Below are 27561 nucleotides of genomic sequence, written 5' to 3' on the forward strand. Positions count from 1 at the left end.
CCTTTCATCGTCTTGCACAATGTCTCATGCTCAGTTTTTCAGAATTCTCAATGGGTATAAGATCTACTACAAGCTGCTGCTCACTGGAACTCCTCTTCAAAACAACCTAGAAGAGCTGTTCCACCTCCTTAACTTCCTCACCCCAGAGCGCTTCAAGTATGTACTGTCTCTTTTCTATCGTATATAATTTCCTACCTTTTATTTTTTTTCATGGATTTCATGCATTAAATTATGATATATAATGTTATGAACAATAAAAAATAAAAACAGGTATAAAGTAAATGTAAATAACTTCATAATAAATAATTCTGTATAAACTGATTTTTAAGTCTTTTTTAATAGTCTTCTAAAGCCAATGAAAATTCACCATCATCTAATATTTTTTTGCCCATATAGACTCAGTTTCTGTGCAGCTCAGGTAAACTGGTATAGATTTTATGACTGATCCTCCTTATTATCTTATAAGTTCAGCCCAGTAATGAGTCTTGTCCATTTTAAACTCCAGAATTTTCATTCTGGAGTTTCACATGTTCCACATTTCCAACGTCACAGGCACAGCTAACTGACCAAAACACTTTTACATTTTGTGATGAATCAAACTATCTGCATCCATTTTCAAGCAGTTCTAAGTCAGCGCATTGTACTGGAGCAAAAATAGATAGATCTCTTGTTTTAAATAAAACACATTTAAATCAAGAAATAGGCTTTCTTTAATATAATTTCATTTCATTGTGTAATTCGTCTCCATGTGACCTGCAGTAACCTGGAAGGCTTCCTGGAGGAGTTTGCTGATATCTCTAAAGAGGATCAGATCAAGAAGCTCCACGACCTGCTGGGACCTCACATGCTCAGGAGGCTGAAAGCTGATGTCTTCAAGAATATGCCTGCAAAGACAGAGCTGATTGTCAGAGTGGAGCTTAGCCCCATGCAGAAGTAAGCCTGAAAAAAAATAAGCATAACCATTTTGAAGGAAGCATGGGAAAATAATTGATTGTGATTTTCATTTCTTCTCCTGATTCTATCTGACCTCTGACCTGCAGGAAATATTACAAGTTTATCTTGACACGAAACTTCGAGGCTTTGAACTCCAAAGGTGGAGGGAACCAGGTGTCCCTGCTCAACATTATGATGGACCTGAAAAAGTGCTGCAACCACCCTTACCTGTTCCCTGTGGCCGCTGTGGTAATGCAGATTTACTTTATTTGTTTTATTTCAGAGTACAGAGTATCTCTTTAAGATGCTAAGGATTACTTATATCAACCAACACAGAAAACTAGAAAACTGCCCCTTTTTCTGAGTTCGGTTTAACATGTTATTCAGAGATACTGTAGAAAGCAATGATTCTCGAGCTAATCTCCATCCTGGCATTGATTGTTTTATCTTGAAGGAGGCTCCTGTTTTACCCAATGGTTCTTATGATGGCAACCTACTGGTGAAGTCCTCAGGAAAACTGACGCTGCTTCAGAAAATGCTAAAAAAGCTCAAAGATGAAGGACACAGAGTTCTCATTTTCTCTCAGGTAACACTCAAATAAATGTATGTGCCAGAGTTCGTCTATATTTTAGCCATTTCTGTGCGATGGCAGTTTTATGTGATGAATGACATCAAAGACAATTTCAGTTTTTTTAGCTGTAAGGTCCAACATTGTGTTTACAGATGACAAAGATGCTGGATCTGCTTGAGGACTTTCTTGAGTTTGAGGGTTATAAATATGAACGTATTGATGGGGGAATTACTGGAGGTCTAAGGCAGGAAGCCATTGACCGCTTCAATGGTGAGGGGTTTTTTTTTTTTGTGCACTTGCACATTTGTCTCAGTCTGGCTTTCACTTACTGACACACTCTTAAACACACAAAGCAACTCGCTGCTCTGTTTTATGTCACAGCACCAGGCGCGCAGCAGTTCTGCTTCTTGCTTTCAACACGAGCTGGAGGCCTTGGCATCAACCTGGCCAGCGCAGATACTGTCATCATCTACGACTCTGACTGGAATCCTCACAATGACATCCAAGTACGGACTCCACATAGAATATGAGATAGATTCTTATTTAAATGTTTAATTATTATTATTTATTTGTAATTTGTAACAAGTTGAGCTTTAATTCTCAAGTAAAAAATCATCTCTTTAATTTCACCTCTTCACTCCAGTGTCATGCCTTGTATCTTCCTCTTTGTTACAGGCATTTAGCAGAGCGCACCGTATAGGCCAAAACAAGAAAGTGATGATCTACCGGTTTGTGACTCGAGGCTCAGTGGAGGAGCGAATCACCCAAGTGGCCAAAAGGAAAATGATGCTGACTCACCTGGTGGTGCGCCCTGGCCTGGGCTCCAAAATGGGCTCCATGTCCAAACAAGAACTGGATGACATCCTAAAGTTTGGAACTGAGGAGCTTTTTAAAGATGAAATGGAAGCAGCACGAACAATGGGTCTGTCTATGTGTATGCTGACGTATGTTTCTGTTATGAGGGTTGAACAAAAGCGTACCCATTTTTATTGGGGTTTGCCGAGTCAAAGATGTTCCTATGCTAGAAACCTATTTGTATAGATTTCTATCAGCATTTCTAAGCTTACACACTTTTTCTCTGCTCAAAAGCGCCTCCGCTCGTTATTAAGTAAAAGCCTCTCATTACCAGGTGATAACAAAGATGGTGAGGAGGGCAGTGTGATTCACTACGACGATGATGCTATCTCAAAGCTGCTGGACCGCAGCCAGGATGCCACTGAAGACACAGAGATACAGAATATGAATGAGTACCTGAGCTCCTTCAAGGTGGCTCAGTATGTGGTGAAAGAAGAAGATGGAGAGGTGAGATTTTAACCGTGTTCACATCATGTGACATCATGATAATTGGGGTCGCACACACAAAAAGAAGAGTTCACCAGCAGACTGTAGATCTCATTTATATCACAGTTCAATTATTTTGCTCAATACGCTACCTTCAACATGCTTAAAATAGGCCTTGTTTTAGAGATACTTACGCATGTGTCCTAATGTGCTATTATTCAGGAGGAGGTAGAGCGAGAGATCATTAAGCAAGAGGAGAACGTGGATCCGGACTACTGGGAAAAACTCCTTCGCCACCACTATGAGCAGCAGCAGGAAGATCTGGCGCGAAATCTGGGCAAAGGCAAACGCATCCGAAAGCAGGTCAACTACAACGATACGACCCAGGAAGACCAAGGTAGGCTCAAGAGACACACAGAACCTCCCTATCAACAGCAGCATGTCTGCCGAGTTTTATTAGAGAGACAAGAGTGTGGCATTATCTCAAAATGGGATCATTTGGGTGTATCCTCTTCATTGTAACTCTTTAAAAGAGCTATTGGCGACAGAATTCATTATACTGCCCTAAAGCTCACTTGTACCTCATGCATTTATGTAGTTTTATCAATGGGTGTCAAAGCACTCCTTTTTGGAGTAATTCTGCATGCTCAGCATCCTGTCGATTGTAGTTGTCCTGCAGTTGAACTTTTATTTAAGAGTGAATAAAGACTTTAAAGCTCAGTGTAGCTTAGAGTACACTCAAAGTTAAAGTGATTGTCTGCCATAGTTGCCAACCCTCACTTCACTTCCAGAGGCCTGAAGTGGTACAGTATGTGCATGCCCGACTGTAGTGGTCTGTAGTAATCTGCAGTGCCATGGCGCCCTCAGGTGGCCACCAACAGAAGCGAACGCAATGTACTGTTTCTCTTTGATGTGTGGCTCAGAATGGCAGGATGATCTTTCAGACAATCAGTCGGAGTACTCCGTGGGGTCCGAGGACGAGGACGAAGATTTCGAGGAGAGGCCTGAAGGTAGGCAGCAAAAAACACGATAAGCCACATTTGAATATAAACAAAACAGATTCTTACTGTATTATTTCTGTCATTATACATGTCCCTACATGTGCCCATCTTTCTGACAATGGACTTTATTTTGTTCTACATAGGAGGACGCAGACAATCACGTCGGCAGCTCAAGAGTGAGAAAGACAAACCTCTTCCACCCTTACTGGCTCGGGTTGGAGGCAGTATCGAGGTATGAATTCCAGGAAGTCCTCACATATCTTCAAGTGTATTGGCTTACTTTAATTGTTTGTCTTACCAGATCATTTTGTAGTCAGTCAATTTAGAATATTTCCTTATTTGAAGAAAATTTTACATTTTTGAGCAGCACGTCAGGAAGCATCACTGCTCTGCAGCTGATCATGTGCTTCTCTGTAAAATGAGAAATCAGGATCAATAAATTCTCACCCGTTATTACATTATAAAACACATATCCACAAGTATAATTTAGAACTGTTTTAATATAAAAGGGAATACTTCTTATGTCTTTCTACTGCTTCTTTCTGACTTTTTGAATTCATAACCTCTTTATCTAAAACCTCTCTATTACTCTGTTTTCTCATTATCATCATTTCAAGGTCCTTGGGTTCAACGCTCGTCAGAGGAAAGCCTTCCTTAATGCCATCATGCGCTGGGGCATGCCCCCTCAGGATGCTTTCAACTCTCACTGGCTGGTTAGGGACCTGAGAGGGAAGAGTGAGCGCGAGTTCAGGTGAAGCCCTAATATTATTCATTCTTCAACTATGACACAAGTAGCGTTATTTGAATCAGCTGTAATTTTGTTTTCACACAGTGCAATTTTTTCTCGAGAGGGGCCTGTCATTATATTAAGTGGCAGCTCTTGGCTCTTTCATCAACTGTTTACACTGTTTGCTAGCCCATGGCAATGCTCCAGATCGCTCATATCAAGTTGGTAAAGGTCGGCCTTGCCAATTTCACTTTAAATTGGAGCAGTGGGAAAGAAAATGCCCACAGGTTGTTAAAACTCTAAAATTTTATGCCTGCAAATTATAACATGTCACTCCTGTTGCTGCTATTGCAGCAAATAACACTATTGGCAAACCTATTACTTTGACCTCGTTCTCAATCAGTCAGTTGAAGTGATGGCATTATGTTTTACCTATTCAAATATCCCCACAACACTGACATAATGAGCCAGAGGTGACAGCACACAAAGCGACTCACTACACTGCATCAGCCTTTACTTAAGCTGTCTGCTATGTATTGATAGTTACTTTAATAATTAGAGTTGACACATCTTATATGTAGTTATGGATACCCATTTTACTAAGCTTCATTAAACAGATCAGAAAATATTAACCTGTAGCTTACATGCTGATGTAGTGTAACAGTGCACCTGTCTAGTACACAGTGTCATCTGTGTAGTTTCAGTTTCTAATAGATGTAAAAATGTACAACATGGTGAATAAGGCAAATCTGGCATGAAAGGTAGGGTATATATGTGCTTCCAGCAACAAACATCTTAAGCACTCGCTGTGGTGTTCGGACCGTGTCCAGTGTGTAATAAAAAGCCTGTGAAACGTATATAATCGTCTTTTCCTAAAGAAGAAGCTTTGATACTGTCAGGAGAGTAGTTTGGGCAGAGTGAGAGTGTGATACACTGACTGAAAATGGGCGTCTCACACCAAGTTTTTTCTCATGATGTTGTTATTTAGGGAATTCTCCAAAATGTCATGTCATTTAGTGAGCCTGCAGCGGAAACATGTTTGAGTTCAGAGTGTATCACCTCGAAACAGTGAGATTTCTGCGATCAGGGTGTGCATTCTTGAATGACGTTAAGATGACAGGAAAGGAGTGCATGTCTGAAACAAGGTCATTGCTACCTCCCTAGTCGTTAGTAGGGGTTTGAAAATGTGAGGTTGTGCTGGTAACCTTATAGAAATATTTGTGTTCCTCAGGGCCTACGTGTCTCTGTTCATGAGACATTTATGTGAGCCGGGGGCAGATGGAGCAGAGACCTTTGCCGATGGAGTCCCTCGCGAGGGGCTGTCTCGTCAGCATGTTCTTACCAGGATCGGAGTCATGTCCCTTGTCAGGAAAAAGGTACCGATTATTCAGCCAAAGAAATTTTCATCCTTTGCTGGAACATTGAGATTAGAAAAAGTAGGTCAGCCCATCTTGGAAGAAGCCAAAGCAGGGGGGGGTAATCTTTGGGTACAAACTTTTTCCTGCTTTGAACATCATGCATATTGCAAAATAAGATGTTTTTTGGAGATTTGTTGGCAGTGAATACATCTGAGACTGAAGTGAATGAAGATTTGTGTGTAAAGTGTTTAGAAAGGTTAGAAAGTTACTAAATACAGTTTCCACAATATTCGCCAATGTAGGATCACAGGCTAATACTACTTTTTCTTTATATTATACAGTACTGTGCAATTCTCTTGAGCCACCCTTGATTTCTTACCTTCTTACAATTCTTACAAATGGTCCTTTACAATAGTTCTTTTGCTGTTTTGTTTTTTTTAGTATTTATTTTTATTTATTTAGTCATTTAACACTGACCTATGAATAATTTAATCATAAAAACACACCTAACTCAAGGGATGGAGGGACCAAAGAAGTAATATGGATGGCATCCAGGTGAAGAGACTCTCAATGACTTCTTCAGTCACTTGGAAATCACTGAAAGTTTGATTTTGTTCATCTGGACTCTGTTTCCAGATAAACAGAATCAACTTTCTGGGATTTCCTTACCTGAGTTATTCATCCCGCATCGAGATTTTGACTCACTTGGGTAAGAACTGCCTAAAATTGGCATGTGAGTACAAGCAAACAGCACGTACATCACTCTTGGATCAGTGATGAAATGTTGTTCCAACTTTCTGAGGTCCTTCAAGAAGCCTGGAGAACTATTCCTGAAGACTACTTAAGTAAATTAGAAGAAAGTTGCCTAAGAGAGTTTAGGCTTTGTTGAAGAATAAAGGTGATCATACCAAATATTGACTTTCAGGCTCATTTGAACTGTTAACCTTTCTAACTGTCTGTCTTTATATGTTTTATTTCCTGTTAACAGGTGTTTTAATAAATTGTTGCACCAGTTTTCACAACAAAATATAAAGAAGTTATGACGAGCTTGGGACTTTTGCACACTACTGTATAAAGCAAATAAAAATAGCTATATTAATTAATTTATTTAAATCTACACATAGTAAACTTGTAGCCTTTATTTTTATGATTACAGTATTTTTAAAAAGTATAATATTACTGTATTACCTGCTCAAGTACTACAGATAGAGATTAGCAAGTAGCTACAGCTGGCAGAATACAACTCTTCCCTTATGAGAGCAGTTTAAAATTAGATTTTCTATTAATGTTTTTGTGCATGGCCTGTGGCAAATAAAGTTTTTAAAACGTGTTGAAAAACCGAGTTGCCATGATAACTAGGCTAAGTTTGAAGTTAAAATGAGCTGGTCCATCTGGCTTGAGCCAGAATTAATATTTTACTAGTGCTTAATTATGCTACATGTACTTTATAATTTTATAATAGAGTTCTTCCTAATGCCTTATTTAAAGAAAGTAGGACATGCAGTGAAAGTATAGGATCTTTTTATTACAGTTGAATCTCTTTTTTTTTTTACTGTAGGTCCAAGAGTTTGAGCATGTAAATGGGAAGTTAAGTTCTCCTGATCTGATTCCCATTGGAATGGAGCTGAAGAAACTGAATGAGAGTGTATCCTCTGATCCCAACACGCCTGTGCCAGCCAGCCCTGTTGCTACTCAGCCCAGCACTCCTATCCCACAAGGTCTGCTTTGCTCATGTTCTGTTTTCCTCTAAATGTTAAAGTTCATGCTGTATCACTTTATGACTGGAAATGAGCTGAGTTGTTGTTTTCTGGAATGTAGAAAAAAACGAGTCTTTCTTGGGTACTGCAGAGGACAAGGAAACCACAGAGCCAGAGAGCAAGAAACTGTCAGAGCAGGAAGTGAGTCCTTTTTTCCTCCCTTTAACCACTACTTTCTTTCTTTTCTCCTTTATTGTCTTGTCCATCATCTCATGGGTCATCACACTGTAACCATAACTCATCATTCTCAGAAGACGCTTGTCAAACTCAGACACCTTTTAACTTGTCTCTTTTTGCCCTTTACCGACTCTATCCTTTCTCCCTCTGTTGTCCTGTCTGTTTTCCCTCGGCAGGCTTCCACTGTTGAGCCAGCATCTGCACCCGAGAAGGCAACTGACAGTGACGAGAACAAGGGCAACTCAGAGGAGAAAACAGGAGATGAGAGGAACAGAACCGAGTCGCCCTCCACAAAGACGGAGCCATCTGCTAACCCAAAAGAGCCAGCTTTCAAACAGTCCGAGGCGCAATCTACTCACACCTCACCTAAGAGTGAGTGGTTTATGATCTGTGTGCTCCAGATTTTATTCATCTGCAAGGCTGTGCTTTGTTTATTCATTCTTTTTTCTTCTATCCTCAGTGGAGCCATGCAAAGAAACCGAAAAGTCCTCAGAAAAAGGAGACACTGATTCTCCTCTGGCAAAAACTGAAGACAAGGAAAATAAACCAGGTAAACATGCTATGACTCCTTAAATTAAAGATGGAGGATTATTGTGCTATATACACCACTATATACACCACAGATATTTATTTTAATGAACTGTAACTTTTGCAGATGATGTAAAGAGTGAAGATGCATTAGAGGGTCGATTAAATGGAGACAAGGACACTTTGGATGAGATGGACGAGAGCAGGAAGGAAGACAAAAATGGATTCAAAGCAAAGTTCATGTTTAATATAGCTGATGGAGGTTTTACAGGTAAGAATCAATCCGATTTCTGTTATTTGTCCTTAATATACCTGATGCTGACTGACCCGGTGTCACCTGCAGTACTCTGGTCACATTCGTCCTTCATATAGACATATGAGATAAAGCTGATCAATTATACTCTGAGCAGCTATATCTGCTCAAATTTATCTGTTATATCTGCTTTGGTTTATCTGTCTGCTATATGTTTAAAATATACCAGATATATACTATATATGCTATATCTAGTCTTGCAGCTGGAAATCCTAAATTTAAATATGACTCTGAGTTCGCAAAGTCACTAACAAATGTTGTGTCACTGGGAGAAATTGTCAGTTATAACCTCATCAGGTAGTCTTCTGAGTCTGATTTTGTGAGACAGCTATTGGTTCTTTCTCCTCCCACTTTTCCTCCCTTTCCTCCCGTGTTTTCTTTGGTTTACTCAGAATCTCTGCAGGTTATTTCAGGTGTCACACTGATTTATCTTTGTTTTGATATAAGTTTTGTTTGTGTGTATATGCTCTTATTTCTCTTTACGTGTTACAGACATATGGGATATTACTTTGTATTTTTGTAAGAACCCTGTTTTTATTCTTACGCCGTCAGAGCTGCACACCCTCTGGCAGACTGAAGAGCGAGCAGCGCTGTCTTCTGGAAAGATGCATGACATCTGGCACCGTCGCCATGACTACTGGCTGTTGGCTGGCATCGTGACGTATCCTTTTCTCCAGAGTGAGGAGCGAGAAGCATATGGCAGAGTAATGTAATTACTTATGACAGAAGTAGCTGCGGAGCTGATATTTACAAAATGTGAGGATGATGTAAAACTACGCTTTCCTGCTTCCTTTTTATTTGAAGAATTTTATGAGGTTTTTCTTGCTCCCGTTCGCTTTCTTTGACCGTGAATTTATCTCAGACATGGTTACGCTCGCTGGCAAGACATTCAGAATGATCCACGTTATGCGATTCTGAATGAGCCTTTCAAGACCGAGATGCATAAGGGCAACTATTTAGAAATGAAGAACAAATTCCTGGCTCGCCGCTTTAAGGCAAGTGTGGAGTTTTTGTTTTTAAAAAAGAAAAACAGAAAAATAACAATAATACATTTTTCACATATTATAATCTGAATACAAATGGAACCAGTTTGCATCTCCCTGCTATGTCTGCATTTCATACACACTTCTCTTTGTTTCTTTGCCTCTCTGTAGTTGTTAGAGCAGGCTCTGGTGATCGAGGAGCAGCTGAGGCGGGCAGCTTACCTGAATATGACCCAGGACCCGAGTCACCCTGCCATGGCACTCAACACGCGCTTTGCCGAGGTGGAATGTCTGGCTGAGTCCCACCAGCACCTGTCCAAAGAGTCACTGGCTGGGAACAAACCTGCCAACGCCGTGCTGCACAAAGGTCCGCAGCCCAGTGTCAAAAACAGCAACAGTTTAACCTGGCAAGATTCAGCTACCCAGTGCTGAAAAATAGCTTTTTGCGATGCAAAGTAACTGGTTTGTTTGTGCTTTGTTCTGTTTCAAATCAGATGTAGGAGGAAATATTAACTTGAATCTCCCTAAAATCTTCCTAGAATTACCAGCACTTCAGTATTTTTTAACTGACACGACGTATTTTATGAAATAAATAATATTTGTGTTTCTTTCACAGTGTCCTGTGTTGTTAGAATCAGAATACTAATACCAGAGGAAATTATGTGGTCACAGTTGCTCCAAGACAGTAAGAACACTAAGGAACAAGTTAAAACGCCAATATAAAAAATTACAAATGTTACAAACAATTGCAGAATAGCTCCAATAATAGAAACAGCTCTACGTATGTCATTCAGTGGTGCATTTGGGTAATCTTAGCCTCTAACTGAGCGTGCTCCTGTGGCTGGTCAGCGTGTCATGGAGTGTTTGGGTGGGTTAGAACTAGAAGAGATTTATAACAAGTGAAAAAACTTCTGCAGTTACACTTTAAAAAGTCTTTTTTCATGTTATTTGAAACAGTGTCAGTCTCATTTCACTAATTACTAGTACACAAAAGCTACTTTAACCTGTTAATAATACATGTTTTGTTTCCAAATGGAGACAGCAGTAAATTCCATCCATCCAGATAGAAAACAGGATGCCAAAGGAAGCATTTACAGATATTTCCACTCCACTGTTTTGTGAAGAGCTTCTAAAAGGCAGCCAGTAAATATCCTGTTTGACACAGTGGCTTCATTTTATGTTAATTTGACTCACCATTAAAACATGCTTACAGTGATTAGTAGGATGAAAGTTTGGGAAGAGGCCAAAGACTGATTGAAACTGAGGCGTTAAAATGTTATCGTTTCAAAATGATGCTGACTGTGACCCTCACTGATTTGTCTGCCAGTGAAAAATGTTTTGGCATTTAGTTCTTGGCAGTTGTTAATTTCAGGTCCTGGAACAAACAAATTAGCTTTTTTAATTATTTGAGGTTCACACTAATTTTGTCAAGGGTGTTGGAAAAGTTTTAAATGCATTTTCCCGACATTTTATCTCACTCCTTCTTTTAATACTAACATAAGTGAAACTGCTCTTGTGTGTGTTCGTGCTCTTGCAGTGCTGAACCAGCTGGAGGAACTTCTGAGTGACATGAAAGCAGATGTGACACGACTGCCCAACATGCTGTCCAGGATCCCACCGGTGTCGGCGCGCCTGCAGATGTCTGAGCGGAGCATCCTGAGCCGCCTCACCAGCCGAGGCAATGAACCTCCACCGCAGCAGGTGAGATGGAGCGTGGTTGTCAAGGAGATCAGGTGGTTTTGGAAAGCTTAAAACAAAACGTAATTAAAATTATTTGAGCTCATTTCCTGTAAAACATGTTAAGGCTCAGAAGTGGGCAACTTGGCTAAGTAAATTTAAGAAAAAAGAAAAGCTGTGTCCCAAAACCTTTGAAGTTCTTCGTTGTCACAACTACACAGCCACATTATTCCTTTGAAATCTCAAACTTAGGCTCGCTATTCCCCACGGAAGATTTCCCTCAGGTGTGATATGGGGAAAGAAAAATCTCCCTTAAGTTGTTTACTTTCACCACTGTGCTCCACATTTTGCTCCCAGAGGATTTAACAAAAAAATTGTTGTGTCTTTACTTTCCTCTCTGCTGTAGAGTGTGTGTTTTGTTCTGTTATACAAGGGATCATTTCAGCCAAGTAGTCTCTGTGGCCATGTGCTCTGACAGTCTTTTTTTGGTTGTTATGACAACGCTTTCCTGACCATGAGACAGTCAACATACTTTCCTCCGCTTTTATCTGTGTTTACTTTGCTGGTGTAGAAAGAAAACTTCTCTGACAGAGCAACTCAAGCCTGTTAAGTTCTGTATAGTAGAAAAAAAACCTCCTACTGAATACCTGCTGTAATCACAAAGATGTTTACAGCAGGATGGCTAATCCTTTGTGTGTGTTTCAGCCGTTTAGTCCAGGTGGGTTTGGCTGCTCCCAGATGTACAGCGGCAGTTTTGGAGGGGGATTCAGAGGACCAGGCGGACAGCCTATGGTTAACTACAGTCAGATGCCCTTAGGACCTTACGTCAGCGGTAACAATCAACATTTTGCACTATATCGTATGTGAAACACAACACGGGTTGCATTTTAATTTCATGTGCAATAGACTGAGAGATTACATGTACAGTAAATGATGTCAACTTGGCAAACATACAATAAAAAGCTACAAGCACTAACCCAGAAGCACTAGTTTTCATTGTTAACTGCTTAGATAAGTCAAGTGATTGTTAAGGATCATTTTAATTAAGCAAGAATCCATGTTAATCAACTTATTATCATTGTTCTTGCTATCCTTACTTAATGCTAATAGGCAGTCATTTAAGAGTAGAAACCCACAGGTTTTAAACAGTCACATTAGCTAAATTCTATCTTCCCACATCACTGCAGATGTCCATTGTGCACTTTGGCCTATGACCTAGCTTTATAAATAGCTGGTCATAGAGCTTTAATTTGTCATAGAGCTAATTTTGGGGGGGGGTTTAAAGAAAGATTTAGAATTTACTGACTTTGTTTTGCCTTTAGACAACTGTCTCATACCATCTGGCAAAATTCTCATTGTGCTTTAAAAATGTAAACATTCACATTCATAATGTTTGAGTGAAGCACTAAAGATCCCTTCTCTTTTCAGTCTCCTCTAATGGCCCCCCACCCCCTACAAGCCATCTGGACAAGAAGTCACTTGACTCCTTGAGGGACGTGGCTACGCCTGACCTCAAATCAGGCAAACCTAGTGATGTCATCTGTATTGAGGACTAGACCAGCTCTGTAACACTGACCTCAGGTCAGAAACTCCCAGGGATGGAATCTCAATGGATGACTACTGACCAACTCTTACGCCACTCTCTCCTTGTTCTCTCGCTCCTTCCTAACTCCAGATCTAAAAGTCAAGCTCTCTTCTCTCTACGGATAAGGCAATTAACTTTTTAATGCAGACGTATGTATCTTAACAATTGCACTTTTATCTTTAAAGAATCCTATAGAAGTATTTCAGTAGATGTTTGCTTTTGTTTACCTGTGATGGAAAGCTGCGGATTAGGAAGGAAAATGGAGCAGCTTTGAAAAGAGGATTTTTTTTCTTTCGCTCTGCACTACAGTGGAAGACTCGAGCAAGTTGGTGGCACTGAGTTCCTGACGCGCTTGATTGGGGCTCATTCTGATTCTGGAATGTGTGTTTTATTTGCGCCAGCCTCAATTCTTTTCATCTGCATACACTCAGTTGCTTTTACTCATCTGCCTATTTACTGTACACTGTGACTGTGCTCCCCCTGGAGCTTGTCCCCTGTGAAGAGTGGAGGAATCGAGGATGCCTACAGTCATAGCTTGATAAGAGATTGCTTTTTGAAGGCCAGTATTGTTATTTTAAATAAACTTGTGTTTTGTCATTCATGTTGTAACCTGTGAAGAAAATATTGATTTGAAAGCATCGAGAACTATTAACATGTATGCAGTAGCTGGACACAGGCTTTCGGAGAATCCTCTAAAGACTGCCACCTGCTGGTAATCTTAAGAAAGTAATTTCTGCTAAACCTGCAGGGAGACTTGACTGCAGTACCTGGGAACATTGGCCTCTTGTACTGTATATACTGAGAGACTGCTGTTTATTTTACCTCACATATGTCTAATGATAGTGAACACATGTAAACATACATGGATGAAATCAGAAGCCTGGCTTAGTGTTGTACATGAAAATCAAGTGAGAGAAAACTTTGGGAGTGGCAAGAATGATTTTTAATGCATTTTAGAGAAGACTGAGTATTTCTGTGTATGGTACAATATTTGTGATTCTTTCTATATTTGAATGTTAGTAGTGGCTGTAGAGCTTAACCCTGGGGCCATGACCGGTGGGACTTCATTGTAAACAGGGACCCATCTGGTACATCCACATACAGGGCTTCAGTGTTACCAAGACTAGAGTCCTGAATGGAGGGTGGAGTTTTATCCCTCTTATATCCCAGGGACTTTCCCAGTTCCCTTTTAATTGTTAGGACTAAATAAGAACACATGTGCTTATGGTGCAATGTCACCTCAAGTTTAGCATTTGATGCAGACTGCGCTTTTGTTTGCTTCTCTTTTTGTTGAGGTTAAATCTAATGTTTTTGGTCACTTGGTGCCATTAAAGGATATGATCCAGAATGATTTGTTCTTTGATGCAGTGCATTTCCTCCGCAGAGGTTAAGACTGTAAATTGTGGTGTCACAGTCAAAGCTTTTCATTCGAAGTAATATTCTCTGTGTATCAGCATTCAAGGACCATCATTGCTTTTAGATGATGTCGTCACTTCCAGCCTCCTTAGTAACAGTGTACGTGGTCATTTATTGCTTTACCTGGTGATAAGGCTACTACATGTCTACTCATTCCATCTACTGTTTTCTGCTAAAGTGACTGTGCACCTGGTAAAACAGTCTTTTTATAAATTCACACGTATTTAATTTTCTATTAACACACTGCAAAAATATTAGGACTAAATGTACAAATCTATCTTTTTTTTTTCTTTTTCCAAAGATATGTTTGTATTATGATTATTATTATGCCATTGCCACGGCACCTATTTGAAAATGCTGAAAGGATAATTGTTATTGACTAATCTAAAGTGAAGAAATAGTGATTTATGGTGAGTGTATATCCTTACTCTGTTTTTTGCCAGTTCAAATGGTTGTCCTTAGGTGCTCTCTTCTGATTCCCTCTTCATTTTTCAGCTTGTATCGCACTCATCGTTTCTCGAAATGCTTTGACTTAAAAGTCAAATTCAAAACATTACAATTTGGAAAGCATCATGAGACTAATCTTGAGTGCACTACGCTTTTTTAGTGTGAATCGATGCTGTTTTCGTTACCGTTTTTGTTCATGCCAGCAACTACTTGACCATGACATGGATGGTTGACAGACAGAACCTCAGAAACATGTAAATACTTGTTGAAATTGAAAGATTTTTCAGAGATAAGTCCATGTCATATAGATTTTTGTATTAAACTGAAAAAGATGAATGTTTACTGGATGGTGTTGCCATAGAACTGCTATGTGCACTGTATGTGCTCATCAATCAAAAACTTGTCTTTTTCCTCTGGAGCTGTGACCATGAGATGACGTCGAAAAACATACGTCGAAATACTTCACTGAAATGCAATCAAACTGAAGTCAGTATGAATGTAATGTCTGTTAAAAAGGCTTCAGTCTAATATTACCAATATGTTAACAATGTATGCACATGCTTATTAACGTGGCTTCAAAAGCTACCAAAAGACCCTGTTAAAAGGCACCTTTGTTGCAGTGAATGCACAGCATGTGAAGCGTTTGATGGTTCACTTTTGGGAGGTGGTGGTATATCAGGCATTTACAGACAATGAGCGCCAAGCAGTGTTATGGTACTGATATTTGTGCTGTATAGCAGTTGAATGAAAAAGTGAATTGTCATCTTTTTATTTGTATTCTGTGTATTTGTTCAATGTGTTTTAATAAATCTTCTGAACAACAGAATATTTTCTGGTCAGTTCTTGCCCTGTACTCAGTCTGGAAACAGCTGAAGAAGCATGCAGATAAATAACTGAGCTGAGGATTTCATAATCAAAGCGAATGACATTTGTCTACACTTCTCCTCACACATTACATTGTGTTCATATACAGCGACTTCTAGCACATGTTGCAGTGTGCATGAGCTTGCAGAACTGCAAATGTGATTATTGTCAGAAATAGAAATACTGAAGTACTCTGAATGAAAAAAAGAAAGCCAAAAATACTAAGTGAATGAATAAATGTAACAATAAATAGTAAAATTCTGATACAGGACTGCTAAACACAGAGTCCAAGAGGCAACTGGCCCACCAAAGGGTCGAATCTGGCCAGCTCTCCCAGCAGTTTGCCACACCTTTTGCCAGACAGGAGGAGAAGCCAAACCCCAGGTAACTCAGACAAAGAAAGATGTATTAATATAACAAAACAGAACTTTGACCTTGCAGTGTTAATATGTGTGCACGCCATATAAACATTGGAAGGTGTGATGGAAAAATAAATAAATTTAATAAAGAAACAATATTGGACAGTAAGTAGAATATATTAAAGTAGTGACTGCAACATAAACTAAAGTGAATCAACTGGTGGTGAGGTGTGGAGCTTACCATATGTGGCTTGCCATCACACTTATTAAATTAAATGGGTGTTTACCTGTATTTCTTGTCATTATAGTAAGCTTACTTAAAATCAAACTGGGTCATTGAACTTAAGGGAGTTTGATCACCCTGGTCCAATTCAAATTGAGTACCTTTATTTATGAATGCTGATAGTTTGTGGTTAACATGGTCCCAAGATGCTTCCATTGTGATACTAACTCACCAGTTCCCCATGTTGTTTCAGATATTCACTGTAGTGCATCCTGGACACATTGCCAAAACATGACAGGGCTAGCACAGACAGATGACACACTCTCTGTGGCTGATTTAGAATAACCAGTTACCCTAAATTGCATGTAATTTGGTCTGTGGTCACCAAGACATAAAATGTGCATGTATGGAATCGTCAGTCAAATGTGATTTAAAAAGAAAAAAAGAAAAGTTTTTTGGTTTTTGTGTGATTTCCCGTTACCCACAGATTTCAGTTCAGGATTCTCTGAGTGCATCTCTGTCTCATAATGTCAAAAGTTGTGTATCAAAATGTCTAGCTTTAAAACAAACCTATATAAAAATTGCTATTAAAATAAGTCCATATTTTTGTTTTTTAGAATGCAAGGGATTATTTCCCATCCTCTCAATGTGTCTAACTTAAACAAAAATAATAATAAATAAGAAAGTATATACATTTATCTTCCACTCAGATAATAAATTGCTTCTTTAAAGTCCGTATTAAAGCTTTTATATAAACGCACCTAAAACACACAGGCTGTGTGTGGTGTGGGGGGAACACAAGGATTATAGTATTAAGAATTACTTTGCTGGAGAACCAAATGTATTTTTTCATCTATTGTTTTAATTCAACCGGCTGCCTAGCACAGACACCTTCATCCCACACGGAAGTGCTGTGAGATAGCGTTGCCCCTAATTCCTCCAGTCCAACCCCTTTTTGTCTGAATCTCGCCCCTGATTGGTGGAAATATCATCCGCTAGGCATTTCATTGGCTGCATGCTTGCCTTTGTCAATCTGCTATTGGTCAGTTGTGACTGAGAACCCTCACCCCGCTTTGTGCCGCTGTCTGGACAGCAGCAGGGGTCTGGAGAGTGGGAGGAGGGAGAAAAACCAAAGAAAGGACAAAATGAAACTGGATGAGCTGAGGGGTGGCGGGTGGGGGCAATAAAAAAACGAGAGGGGAGACAGAGGGAGGAACCGAACCAGGCAGCCAAGAGAGGCAGCGAAAAAGGGGAGGGAGCAAAGAAGGTTACCTCATCTGGAACTGTACACACGGTGCAGGGGAGAAGTTGTGGGAAAGTAAACAGGACAGGAGAATTCCAATCTGTGTTCAGCCACTTGCAGCCCTCAGAGGAGACTATAAAGATGAGTGTGCTGGAGCTGTGGTAAAAGCTGAGAGTTTATGGGAAGCTACCAGGATTAAAGGGTCATCAGGGAGTGCCTGAAGCTTCTCGGAGGACACACTACTGAGGACAAGGAGGTGAGAGGCATATTTGTTGTGTTCCAAATAGGTTCTCCCTTTCCTTGTCTTATTTTTTTTTTTTTATCATTTTAATCTGTCTCTTCTCCTTCTCACTCCCCACTCTCAGCATGGTTAGCATGTTGCAAAGACAGCAGCTTTGTCCAAGAGGGCTATTGATGGAGTGGAGTTGGGGGTGGGTGTGCTGGTTTGTGCCTCTCTGTCTCTCAGTCCGGCACTTAGAAGGGCAGCTGAATGGACAAGAAAATGTGGAGGAGAAGAGCAAAGGATGGGAATGGTAGATACCCGTGTGGCCCTTTGGCAGAGTACACACCATCATGGACGATTAAACCTGAGCCTGCCTCAAATAGCCAGCAGGGATACAGAGGATGAGGCCTTGTTATGATAGCAATTTCAGAGACAGACACCAGGAAGGATGAGAGAGGGATTGGTGGCTCAACCTAGACCCAAAACACCTACTGGCTGGGTTTTTTAGCACACTTCTCCACTGCCTTCAGCTATAAAAGAGATTCCCTGGCCTGATCCCGGCCTAAACCATTCCAGTTTGACGGTTGCTTCCCGGCGTACAATGGCCCCTTCTAGGATGGATTTCACACTGCCTCTATACTCTCAGCAGAATAGAAAGGGGACACAGGAGGGTGGAGGGTTGGAGTTGGGGGGCCTAAGGGACCTCTGACCAAGTAATTTGCATTTTGTGCTAGGGCTCTGTTTCTGCTTCACTGGCCGGATGTCCAACGCATTTTTTTTTTTTAAAGAAACTCTATGGGCTCACTGTATCAGATTTTTTTCTCCTTAGTCACAGTCCAGCACTTCCAACAGACATTAGGAATCCATTCATGCATGTCTTTAAATTACCACAAAGACTTTACTATCAGTGGACACCCTCTTCATTTTGCCAAACATTCACCCATGAAACTTGCACACATGCACTCACACAGTGTACACATGTAAGGCCTTGAGACTGAACTTAACAATAAGCCATTTGATAGTGGGTACACGCCTCCCAAATGTTTACCGGTGTACTGTATCACACACTGACTACATTCCCCTGGGATGTAGTCAAGAATTAGATAATTAACTAGTAGAACACATTCAGAACTGTTTGGATGTAGAAGCTTATCTGCAGTATTTTGTAGTCACAGTAATGTCATGTTACCCAAACATGTCTTATCTTATTTCCTGTTAGCCCTTTTTGATAACAAATTCTAAGGCCAAGTCAACTTAACAAAACTGGTAACAAATAATCTTCACCTATTGTGCAGTACCTGAGTTTAGATTGAAAAACTGAAGGATTTCATTAGCCTAATCGCCAACGACATGTTTAGTAGGTTAGTTGGTGATTCTAAACTGGCTATTTTTCTGAATGTGAGTGTGAATGGTTAGTTGTCCCTCTGTGTTAGCCCTTTTAATGTACTGGCAAGCTGTTCAGGTCCATCATGGCATATTCTGAATTACAAGTGAATGGGTTTACAGACACCATCTCTACTTTTTTAATAAAGTACAGTTAGGTCCATATATATTTGGACACTGACAAAAGTTTAATTTTTACCTGTTTACTGAAACATATTCCAGTTATAGTTATATAATGGACATAATGTGTAGACTCAGCTTTTATTTGAGGGTATCCACATTCAAATTGAGGGGTTTAGGAGTTTCGGCTCCTTAACATGTGCCACCCTCTTTTTAAAGGCACCAAAAGTAACTGGACCCAAAAGGCAGTGTGGGCAATTCCTTCGTTATGTCATTGTCAATTGAACAGATAAAGGGCCTGGAGTTGATTTGAGGTGTGGCACTTGCATCTGGTAGATTTTGCTGTAAACAGACAACATGCGGTCAAAGTAGCTCTCCGTGCAGGTGAAACAAGCTTTTCTTAAGCTGCTAACGGACAGAAAAACAGAAACGGAAAAAAACCCATCTGAGAAACTGCTACAAAGGAGTGGCAAAATCAGTTTTGTACATCCTAAGAAAGAAAGCAAGCACTGGTGTACTCAGCAATGCAAAAAGACTCGAACGTCCACGGAAGACAGCAGTGGTGGATGATCGCAGAATCATTTCCATGATGAAGCAAAATCCCTTCACAACAGCCAACCAAGTGAACAACACTAAACTCCAGAAAAATGCAGTCAAAATGATTGGGCGGTGTTTCATTATACAGATGGACAATGACCCAAAGCATACAGCCAAAGCAACCCAGGAGTTTATTTAAGCAAAGAACTGGAATATTCTTGAATGGCCAAGTCAGTCATCTGATCTTAATGAGCATCCATTTCTCTTGTTGGAGACTAAACTTTGGACAGAAAGGCTTACAAATAGACAGCAAATTCCTCCAAGTACTTTTGAGCCCCTGAAATGAAGGGGTTGTGTTAAAAATGCTTGAGTTGCTTATATTTTTATGCAATCTTTTTGTTCAACCCACTAAATTAAAGCTGAAAGTCTGCATTTCAGCTATATCTGAGTTGTCATTTAAAATTAATTGTGATAATGTACAGAACCAAAATTAGAAAAAAAAAGTTGTCTCTGCCCAAATATTTATAGACCCAATTGTAGTTGGATCAGGTGACCCTGAATCCTTCCTTAGTTATGCCGCAATTGGCTCAGGCTGTTGGCAGCTTCCCATGATGCCCTGGGTCTTTGTTCTTCATTCACCTCTTTTCACTTTCTGTGTTTATACACTCTGACAATGAAAGTTTGCCCTGTTACTTTGAGCTGCATAACTCTGTGTTTATGCATTTAATCATTAGTTGTTAAACTCAGGCTCACTTCCACAGTCTGGCCTTTGTCCAGTCTTCCTCCCCTCAGCCCCAACCGGTTGTGGCAGATAGCTGTCCCTCCCTGTGGCTGGTTCTGCCAAAGGTTACTTTGTGTTAAAAGGGAGTTTTTTCTTCTCACTGTCACCAAAATTTGAAAAAAAAAGTTGTCTCCTCCCAAATATTTATAGACCTAACTGTAGTTGGATCGGGTGACCCCGAATCCTCCTTTAGTTATGCTGCAATTGGCTCAGGCTCTTGCCAGCTTTGTTCATAGGGGGTCATCTAATTGTTGGGGTTTTTTCTGTGTTATTGAAGTGTCTTTACCTTGCAATATTAAGTGCCTTGAGGCAACTATTGTTATGATTTGGCATCATATAAATAGGATAGAATAGAAGTGAAATTACATTTTTGAGCCATAAGGAAACATTTGTTTGAAATTCAGTGAAATTGACTATGTTTATTAATTAGCAATAACAGTCTCTTCTTTTGATAAACTAACCTTCATCGGTCACAGTGAGTGTTAAAACAAACATAATGCTGGCACTCACTCAAAAGTTCTCTTAGTGTGGGAATATCTTTTTATCTTGTTTTTGCTTCAGGAACTATGAAAGGAAATGTGAAGTTTAAAAAGTACTGACATAAAGCATTGACAAACAACCAGTGTTGGTTAAATTAAGGTAGGGTTTTCAAGGTCTGACACTTTGTATGCCTTTATAATGTTGGAATTTTTGATTAGTAGTTTCAGTCAGAAATATAATTCTATATAACCTTTACACTACAGAAAATGTCTTTTGGAATATGATAATTCTCATACAGGATCTTTGGGTTTTAAGGACTGCCTTTTTCCCCTTTGGTTTCAAAGTGGATTTTTTTAAGGGGGGAGTTTTGCATTTATTTGCAGTGTGGAGTAGACAGGAAAGGAGGTGAGAGTAGGGGAAGATGAGCAGCAAAGGGCCGTGGGTAAGACTTGAACCCAGGATGCTGCATTTCAGCCATATGGCACATGGTCGCCTGCTCAATCAGTGAGCTGAACTGGAAAATAGATTTTTTTTACTTGATTTGACTGATGTAATTGTGCGAAAACAACTGTGTTCTTTAATTTAGCAATTCAGCAGCAATGTGGTATTTTGAAGTCTCTTTATGTACTCTGTGAACTATGTTATAGATACTCATGTATGTGGAACTGCTGACGGTACTGACAAAAAAGCCAAAACATCAAATTTGAGAAAAATAATTAACTTGGTGTCCTGTTCCAAACATAGGTATGCACCTATACTTTTCACCCCATAAACTATTTTCATCTTCAGCCTCTCACTATTTACACTTTTTAAAAATCTTCTATGTTGTTTCTGCACAAATGTGCCAACCTGTCTGATACTGCTAAGTTATGCAAGTATAGAAATCTGATTTTGGAACGTAAGAAACACTAGGAACTAAAGCTTAGGGCACCCTGACCTCTGTAGTATTGACTAGCCTCTTTCAGATTTTATGAAACTAAGATTTCAATTAAATGACATGTTTAATGGAATTGCAGGAAGGTTTAATTGAACTATTATTAAAAGAACTTCTTGAGATTTCGTAAGAAAACCAAAGACATTCTTTCATTTGGGAGCACATTTTCATATGTACCATGATCTCTGATTTGACTGGCACATCAAAAGAGCAGCCACCCCTGTTTGGCACTGACAATGAAAGTTTGCCTTGTTACTTTAAAGTGCACAATAGCGAACATCAAACAAACACAATGTCAAATCTAATGCTAAAGGCAACAGCAGACTGCAGAAATCTAAGAAAGTCACTGCACATATCAAAAACTGAATTGTCTGAGATTGTTTACATAAGACATTTTAGATTTACCTAAGTGTAGTTCTTGTAACTATTGTTGTTCTGTGGTCCCAGTTGCTGTTTTTATTGTTACGCTCTAGCCTGGAGCAAGATCAGATAGAAGAGACTGACATCTACTTGGAACTCAGAGGAAAGCCATTCAGGAGTTTTTATTGGGAACAGGGAAATATTCCCACTATATTTGGATGCTCCAGTATTAGTCTGTACTATCTTTTATGTGGACAAAGAGCAAATCAATAAAACACTTACAGCATACATCATACAAGCTCATAATAGCACTTCACACAGGGATTTTTGTTGAGTATTTGATGTTACTGGAGAATTCCCCTTTATGTATCAGACAACTTTGATATTTAGAAACACTTGTGATGAATGTTATGATTTTTCAGGCATGTCTCTGAAAAATCTAAGGGGGTGACTTTTTTAATGATTATATGCAGTAGACATTGGAGACGTTGAACCTAAAAACGCAAAAAACCTTCTTCCTGGTTTCTTATTAGTTTTTGCATATTTGTCATACTTACATGCTTCAGATCATCAAACAAACTTTTAGACAAACAAAAAACAAAGATAATACAAAACCCAGTTTATAAACACTGATTTCATTTACTATGGGAGAAAAGCTATCCAAAAGTAACTGGCCCCATGTGAAAAAGCAACTGCCCCTTAAACCGAATAAATGATTGCGACACCCTTGCAATCAAGTGTTAGCAATAATTGGCCATGAGTCTTTCACATCACTGCAGAGGAATTTTGGCCCACTCTTCTTTACAGAATTGATTTAATTCAGCCACACTGGAGGGTTTTTGAATGTGAATGACCTGTTTAAGGTCGTGCTAAAACATCTCAATTAGATTTTAATCTGGACTTTGACTAGGCAACTCCAAAACCATTTTTAAAGCAGTTCAGAGGTTTACTTACTGGTGTGTTTCATATCATTGTCCTGTTGCATAGCCCAAACGCGCTTGAACTCTAGGGCATGAACTGATGGCCGGAGATTCTCCTTCAGGATTTCATGGTAGAGCAGAGAATTTTTGATCCCAAGTCATCAACGTCATAAAGCAGCAAATCAACCCCAGACAATCACACTACCATCATGTTTGTTGTGGTGTGATGTTCTTTTTATGAAATGCTCTTTTAGTTTTATACCAGATGTAACGAGACGCAGTCCTTTCAAAAAGTTCCACTTTTCTTTCATCAGTAATATTTTCCCCAAAGTTGTGGGGATCATCGAGATGTTGTTTGGCAAAGGTGAGACGAGCCTTTGTGTTCTTTTTGGTTCCGACTGGCTCCAACAGTCTTGGTCGTTGTGTCCTTGGGCAAGCCACTTCACCCGTTGCCTACTGGTGGTGGTCGGAGGGCCCGGTGGCGCCAGTGTCCGGCAGCCTCGCCTCTGTCAGTGCGCCACAGGGCAGCTGTGGCTACAATGTAGCTTGCCATCATCAGTGTGTGAATGGGTGGATGACTGAATGTAGTGTAAAGCGCTTTGGGGTCCATAGGGACTAAGTAAAGCACTATACAAATACAGGCCATTTACCATTTACAGGAGTGTTTTCATCTCTCCCACTCTCAACTCTCCCACGCATGCCATTTTTGCCCAGTCTATTTCTTATTGTTGAATCGTGAACACTAATGTTAACTGAAGCCAGTGAGGCCTGCAGTTCTTTGTTGTTCTGGGTTCTTTTATGGCCTCCTGGTTGAGTCGTCGCTGTGCTCTTGGAGTATTTTTGGTAGGCCAGGCACTCTTGGCAAGGTTCACTGCAGGTTTTCAGGCTCACTCACTGTGGATTGCTGGTGGCCCAAAGCCTTAGAAATGATTCTGCAACCCATCATGGCGTAATGGGTTGCTTTTTAAGATCCTTTAGCCCAGAGGTTCCCAAAGTGTGGGGCCCGCCCCCTAGGGGGGGCGCAGAGCCATTGCAGGGGGGGCAGGGTATGAAAAGGAAAAAAAAAAAAAAAAAGAGCGCTTGGACACTGCTAATGGACAGGTTTTTGACGGGGCTCCCACACAAACGCAAAGCAGGAGATGAAGCATCGCCAAATATGTTTCCAAACCAACTTCCTTCCAAGCCAAAGACAGGAAAATATGATGAAGCATATCTTCCCTTTGGCTTCACCTGCACAAGTGCCAAGGTAGGTCTCCCCTGCAAAACTAGTTTCCCTGCGTCGGGAGCAGCGCTGGGCTCTCCAAATCACGGACAAACAGTATCCCACATTCTTGATTTTTAGTTCACAAACACTTCTTGTAATAACTAACTACTCCTGACATTTTGGACATGTTAGCTCTTTATGCAGTAAAGTTACGGTGGGATACAAATAATATCAGGCTGATCCTGCCGTAATTTGTTCCCCCGGTTCAAATCACGGACAAACAGTATCCCACAGCTGTTTTTGTTATTGAACCTATTTTGCACAGAGAGACATTTTTTGAAAAATGTATTGATAGCAATGTTGAATATTATTACACAGGAAAAAAAAACAACTACACCTAAAATAATTACACCGTGATGCCTCTGCCTTTCTAAATGGAGGGACAGTAACTGCGTGTGTATATGTAAGCGTGTAAAACCTGAAGATAGTCAGATTAACAGTATTTTGTCTCTATCTGCCATTCTGCAATTCATCTCATGTAAACAGTAACGTGGCGCACAGCGTGACGTGAAAAGAGGCACATACCTTTGACGTTGCGTGACGAACTCTGTATTCCTCCTCCACACGTAAACGCAAAAAAGGAGTTTTAAATAATCTCCGTTTTCGGTGAATCGCAACGCCGTTTACGTGTTGACGAAAAGCCCAAACGCATAGAAACACCTGAGTTTTCAAAAATACCCGTGTAGGTGTGGACGTAGCGTAAAAGAGTTAGTAGTATATTTTATCACTACCTGTAATTTATTGCCGTTTACTTGTATTTGCTTAATTGTTTACTAAATGTTTGAGGTGTGAAATAAACCGCAATGGAGTTTGTAAACAAAATATGGGTGTGTGTGTTTGGAGGATGTGTTTGTGTGGGGGGGGAACATTTTTCTTTTAAAAAGGGGGGCCTGGCAAAAAAAATTTGGGAACCACTGCTTTAGCCTATTTAACTTTACCAGAAATTCAGCAGGCCTATCCAAATCTGACTGGCATATTGGAACAAAACAGGTTTTGAATATTCCTTAACAGGCTCCTGTTAAGGAATGAGCTGATCACAGCTCATTGGAATTCACAAATCTTGGGTGAAACTCTTTTTTTTTTTTTTCTTTTTTTTAGCATATATACAGAAGAAATATATCAACATTTGATACAGGCAATGTCTTTGGGCCTTTGTTTTCTAACATTTGAATTGTAAGGTGAATAACAGCATATTGATTAAAATGTTCCTCTAGACCTTTGAGTAATTGCTTTCATTCATTTCTAATGGCTGACTGCAGGACTTATTGAACTTAACCTTTCTTACATATGTTTCTGTCAAATCCTCCAATTAGTGATGTATTGTTAACCTCACAGGTAAATCGAGGCATACAGAGACACCCAGATTACATGTAAAATCATCAGTAATGGTTTTGCAAAAGAACAGGTGAAAATAAAAGAGAAGGGAATTAACATAGATACTATAGTAATTTGGGCTAGTTTGGATTAATCAACAATCCATTTCAAGCCTATGCAGGTACAGCAGTCAGTTAGTCTTACACATTTTTGCAGATATGTTATACTTAACATACATTATGTTTTGGTAAAAAAAAAAAAACTACTTCTGGTCAACACAGTCAGGATATTCTTCAGCCTTTGAACAGTAAGGGACACACGTGTATTGCCCACTATTGTGCTGTGTAAACAAATGGGATATGGGGAAGTCGCAGTTAGTCCTACTGTTTCCTTGATTAATGTGACATCACCAGCAAATGTGCTGTTGTGAGCTGACATTACCACCAAATCTCTGTACAGCAGAGGGCATGTGAAGGCCAAAATGGTTCTTGAATGAATAATATATCCCCATATGTCTGAACAGTGAAAACATGACAGCAGATCTGGGAGAAAGTAGGAATAAACGATCAGAAATGTGTAAAGATAGCCCTCTTATCATATTGTGCTTACAGTGTGTTATTGCATTGCACATGGCCTTTGGCACAGGCGTCTTGTGAATCTCTCGTGATCATTCATAAAGTATAAACCAATAAGGCTTATCTTCTGGGTTCAAAGTCTTTGGTAGGGCAAGTCTATGTGTAAGCAAATCCATGAAATCCACAAATGTCTGTGAACAACCTCCCACTCAAATTGTTACGCCTTTTGACAGCCAAAGAAAGACATATTCCGTTTGTTCTCAAAGAACTGTTTGCAGTTACTAAATTGGCCAAGTCACATTTATATCTCCTGATAGGAAGTCCACCGGGATGCTGAAGAAAAGATGAAGAAGGAAGGAATGCCAGCGGCAGAATCATCTCTGCCTGGCACTGTTTGTTCCTGTCAATGGTCTGCTAGTCTCTCATTGTCTGCTGAGTGTTTGTGTGCCACTTTCTGTAAAGGAAAACCCTAAAGTAGTGGTGCTCTCAGTGACTCTCTGTTGCATCTTTCCAATGCTGTTTATTCAGTCATCACCAGCTGCTGTTCTTTGCTTTTGTCTATAGATATATACAATATAGTCAGCCACTGACTGTTGGCTGTGAGGTTTATCTGTATTTGGTCTAGTACTAAATATGAAGCCCAGCAGTTGTTTTTTTCTTCTAACTTTAAACTCTGTGATTTAATTTCATTTTTAAAGAAAATTACGCACCCTTACTGCTTTGTTAAGTTGTTAAGTAAACTACAATAGAGAGATGAGATGGAATCATGGAGCACAAATTGGATGCCAAGGACCCACAAGATTTCACTCAGTAATCAAAGACAGCACACTTTGAATGGAAATAAAATGCAGACGAGAACAATACTAAATATGCAAATCCAACAACTGCCACATTTAAAGTACGACAAGGTTTCAGCTACAAGGTACTCTGTAAATGTGTGTCCTGGCACACCAAGGTTTAAGCGTAAAAAAGACACAAATATTCCACTTTCCCTGTACGCATACATCCCTCCTCTCATTACCACATTTGGTACACAGTGAGGGAGTTTTCAGAGCCCTATGTAGGTCAGGGACAGGGTGTGTAGGAGTTGGTTTCATCTCTATTCTGTGATGTATCTCATTTTCCCCACAAGAATAGCTTTCACACAGAACCACTCCTGGGGCTCTTTATTTTTCTAAGCTTGAATCTTTTTGATGGCTTGTCCAAATGCTTTCTTTCAAAGAAAGT

The 27561-nt window shown here is 39.8% G+C and overlaps 2 protein-coding genes across 4 annotated transcripts in view; both read left to right on the forward strand.

Moving 5' to 3' along the window:
• Positions 1–15556, forward strand: part of chd5 (chromodomain helicase DNA binding protein 5) — a 37018-nt gene extending 21462 nt beyond the window's left edge. The window contains exons 17-40 of the mRNA XM_039611845.1: positions 35–156; positions 760–933; positions 1041–1182; positions 1388–1519; positions 1657–1774; positions 1886–2010; positions 2180–2426; positions 2634–2806; positions 3008–3182; positions 3709–3795; positions 3930–4018; positions 4404–4537; positions 5745–5889; positions 7430–7589; positions 7690–7769; positions 7982–8177; positions 8266–8355; positions 8461–8604; positions 9199–9307; positions 9509–9641; positions 9801–9996; positions 11167–11330; positions 12012–12138; positions 12735–15556. Of these exons, the coding sequence (XP_039467779.1) occupies positions 35–156; positions 760–933; positions 1041–1182; positions 1388–1519; positions 1657–1774; positions 1886–2010; positions 2180–2426; positions 2634–2806; positions 3008–3182; positions 3709–3795; positions 3930–4018; positions 4404–4537; positions 5745–5889; positions 7430–7589; positions 7690–7769; positions 7982–8177; positions 8266–8355; positions 8461–8604; positions 9199–9307; positions 9509–9641; positions 9801–9996; positions 11167–11330; positions 12012–12138; positions 12735–12862 (3390 nt within the window). The 3' untranslated portion in view covers positions 12863–15556. The remainder of the gene's footprint in view (positions 1–34; positions 157–759; positions 934–1040; positions 1183–1387; positions 1520–1656; positions 1775–1885; positions 2011–2179; positions 2427–2633; positions 2807–3007; positions 3183–3708; positions 3796–3929; positions 4019–4403; positions 4538–5744; positions 5890–7429; positions 7590–7689; positions 7770–7981; positions 8178–8265; positions 8356–8460; positions 8605–9198; positions 9308–9508; positions 9642–9800; positions 9997–11166; positions 11331–12011; positions 12139–12734) is intronic.
• Positions 15557–17329: 1773 nt separating this feature from the next.
• arhgef10la (Rho guanine nucleotide exchange factor (GEF) 10-like a) overlaps positions 17330–27561 on the forward strand; it is a 114029-nt gene continuing 103797 nt past the window's right edge. For all 3 annotated transcript variants that reach the window (XM_031733246.2, XM_031733249.2, XM_031733248.2), the window contains exon 1: positions 17330–17699. The gene's annotated coding sequence lies outside the window, so the exon portion shown is untranslated. The remainder of the gene's footprint in view (positions 17700–27561) is intronic.

The sequence above is a fragment of the Oreochromis aureus genome, linkage group 5 (genome assembly GCF_013358895.1).
Source record: "Oreochromis aureus strain Israel breed Guangdong linkage group 5, ZZ_aureus, whole genome shotgun sequence".
Lineage (NCBI taxonomy): Eukaryota > Metazoa > Chordata > Actinopteri > Cichliformes > Cichlidae > Oreochromis > Oreochromis aureus.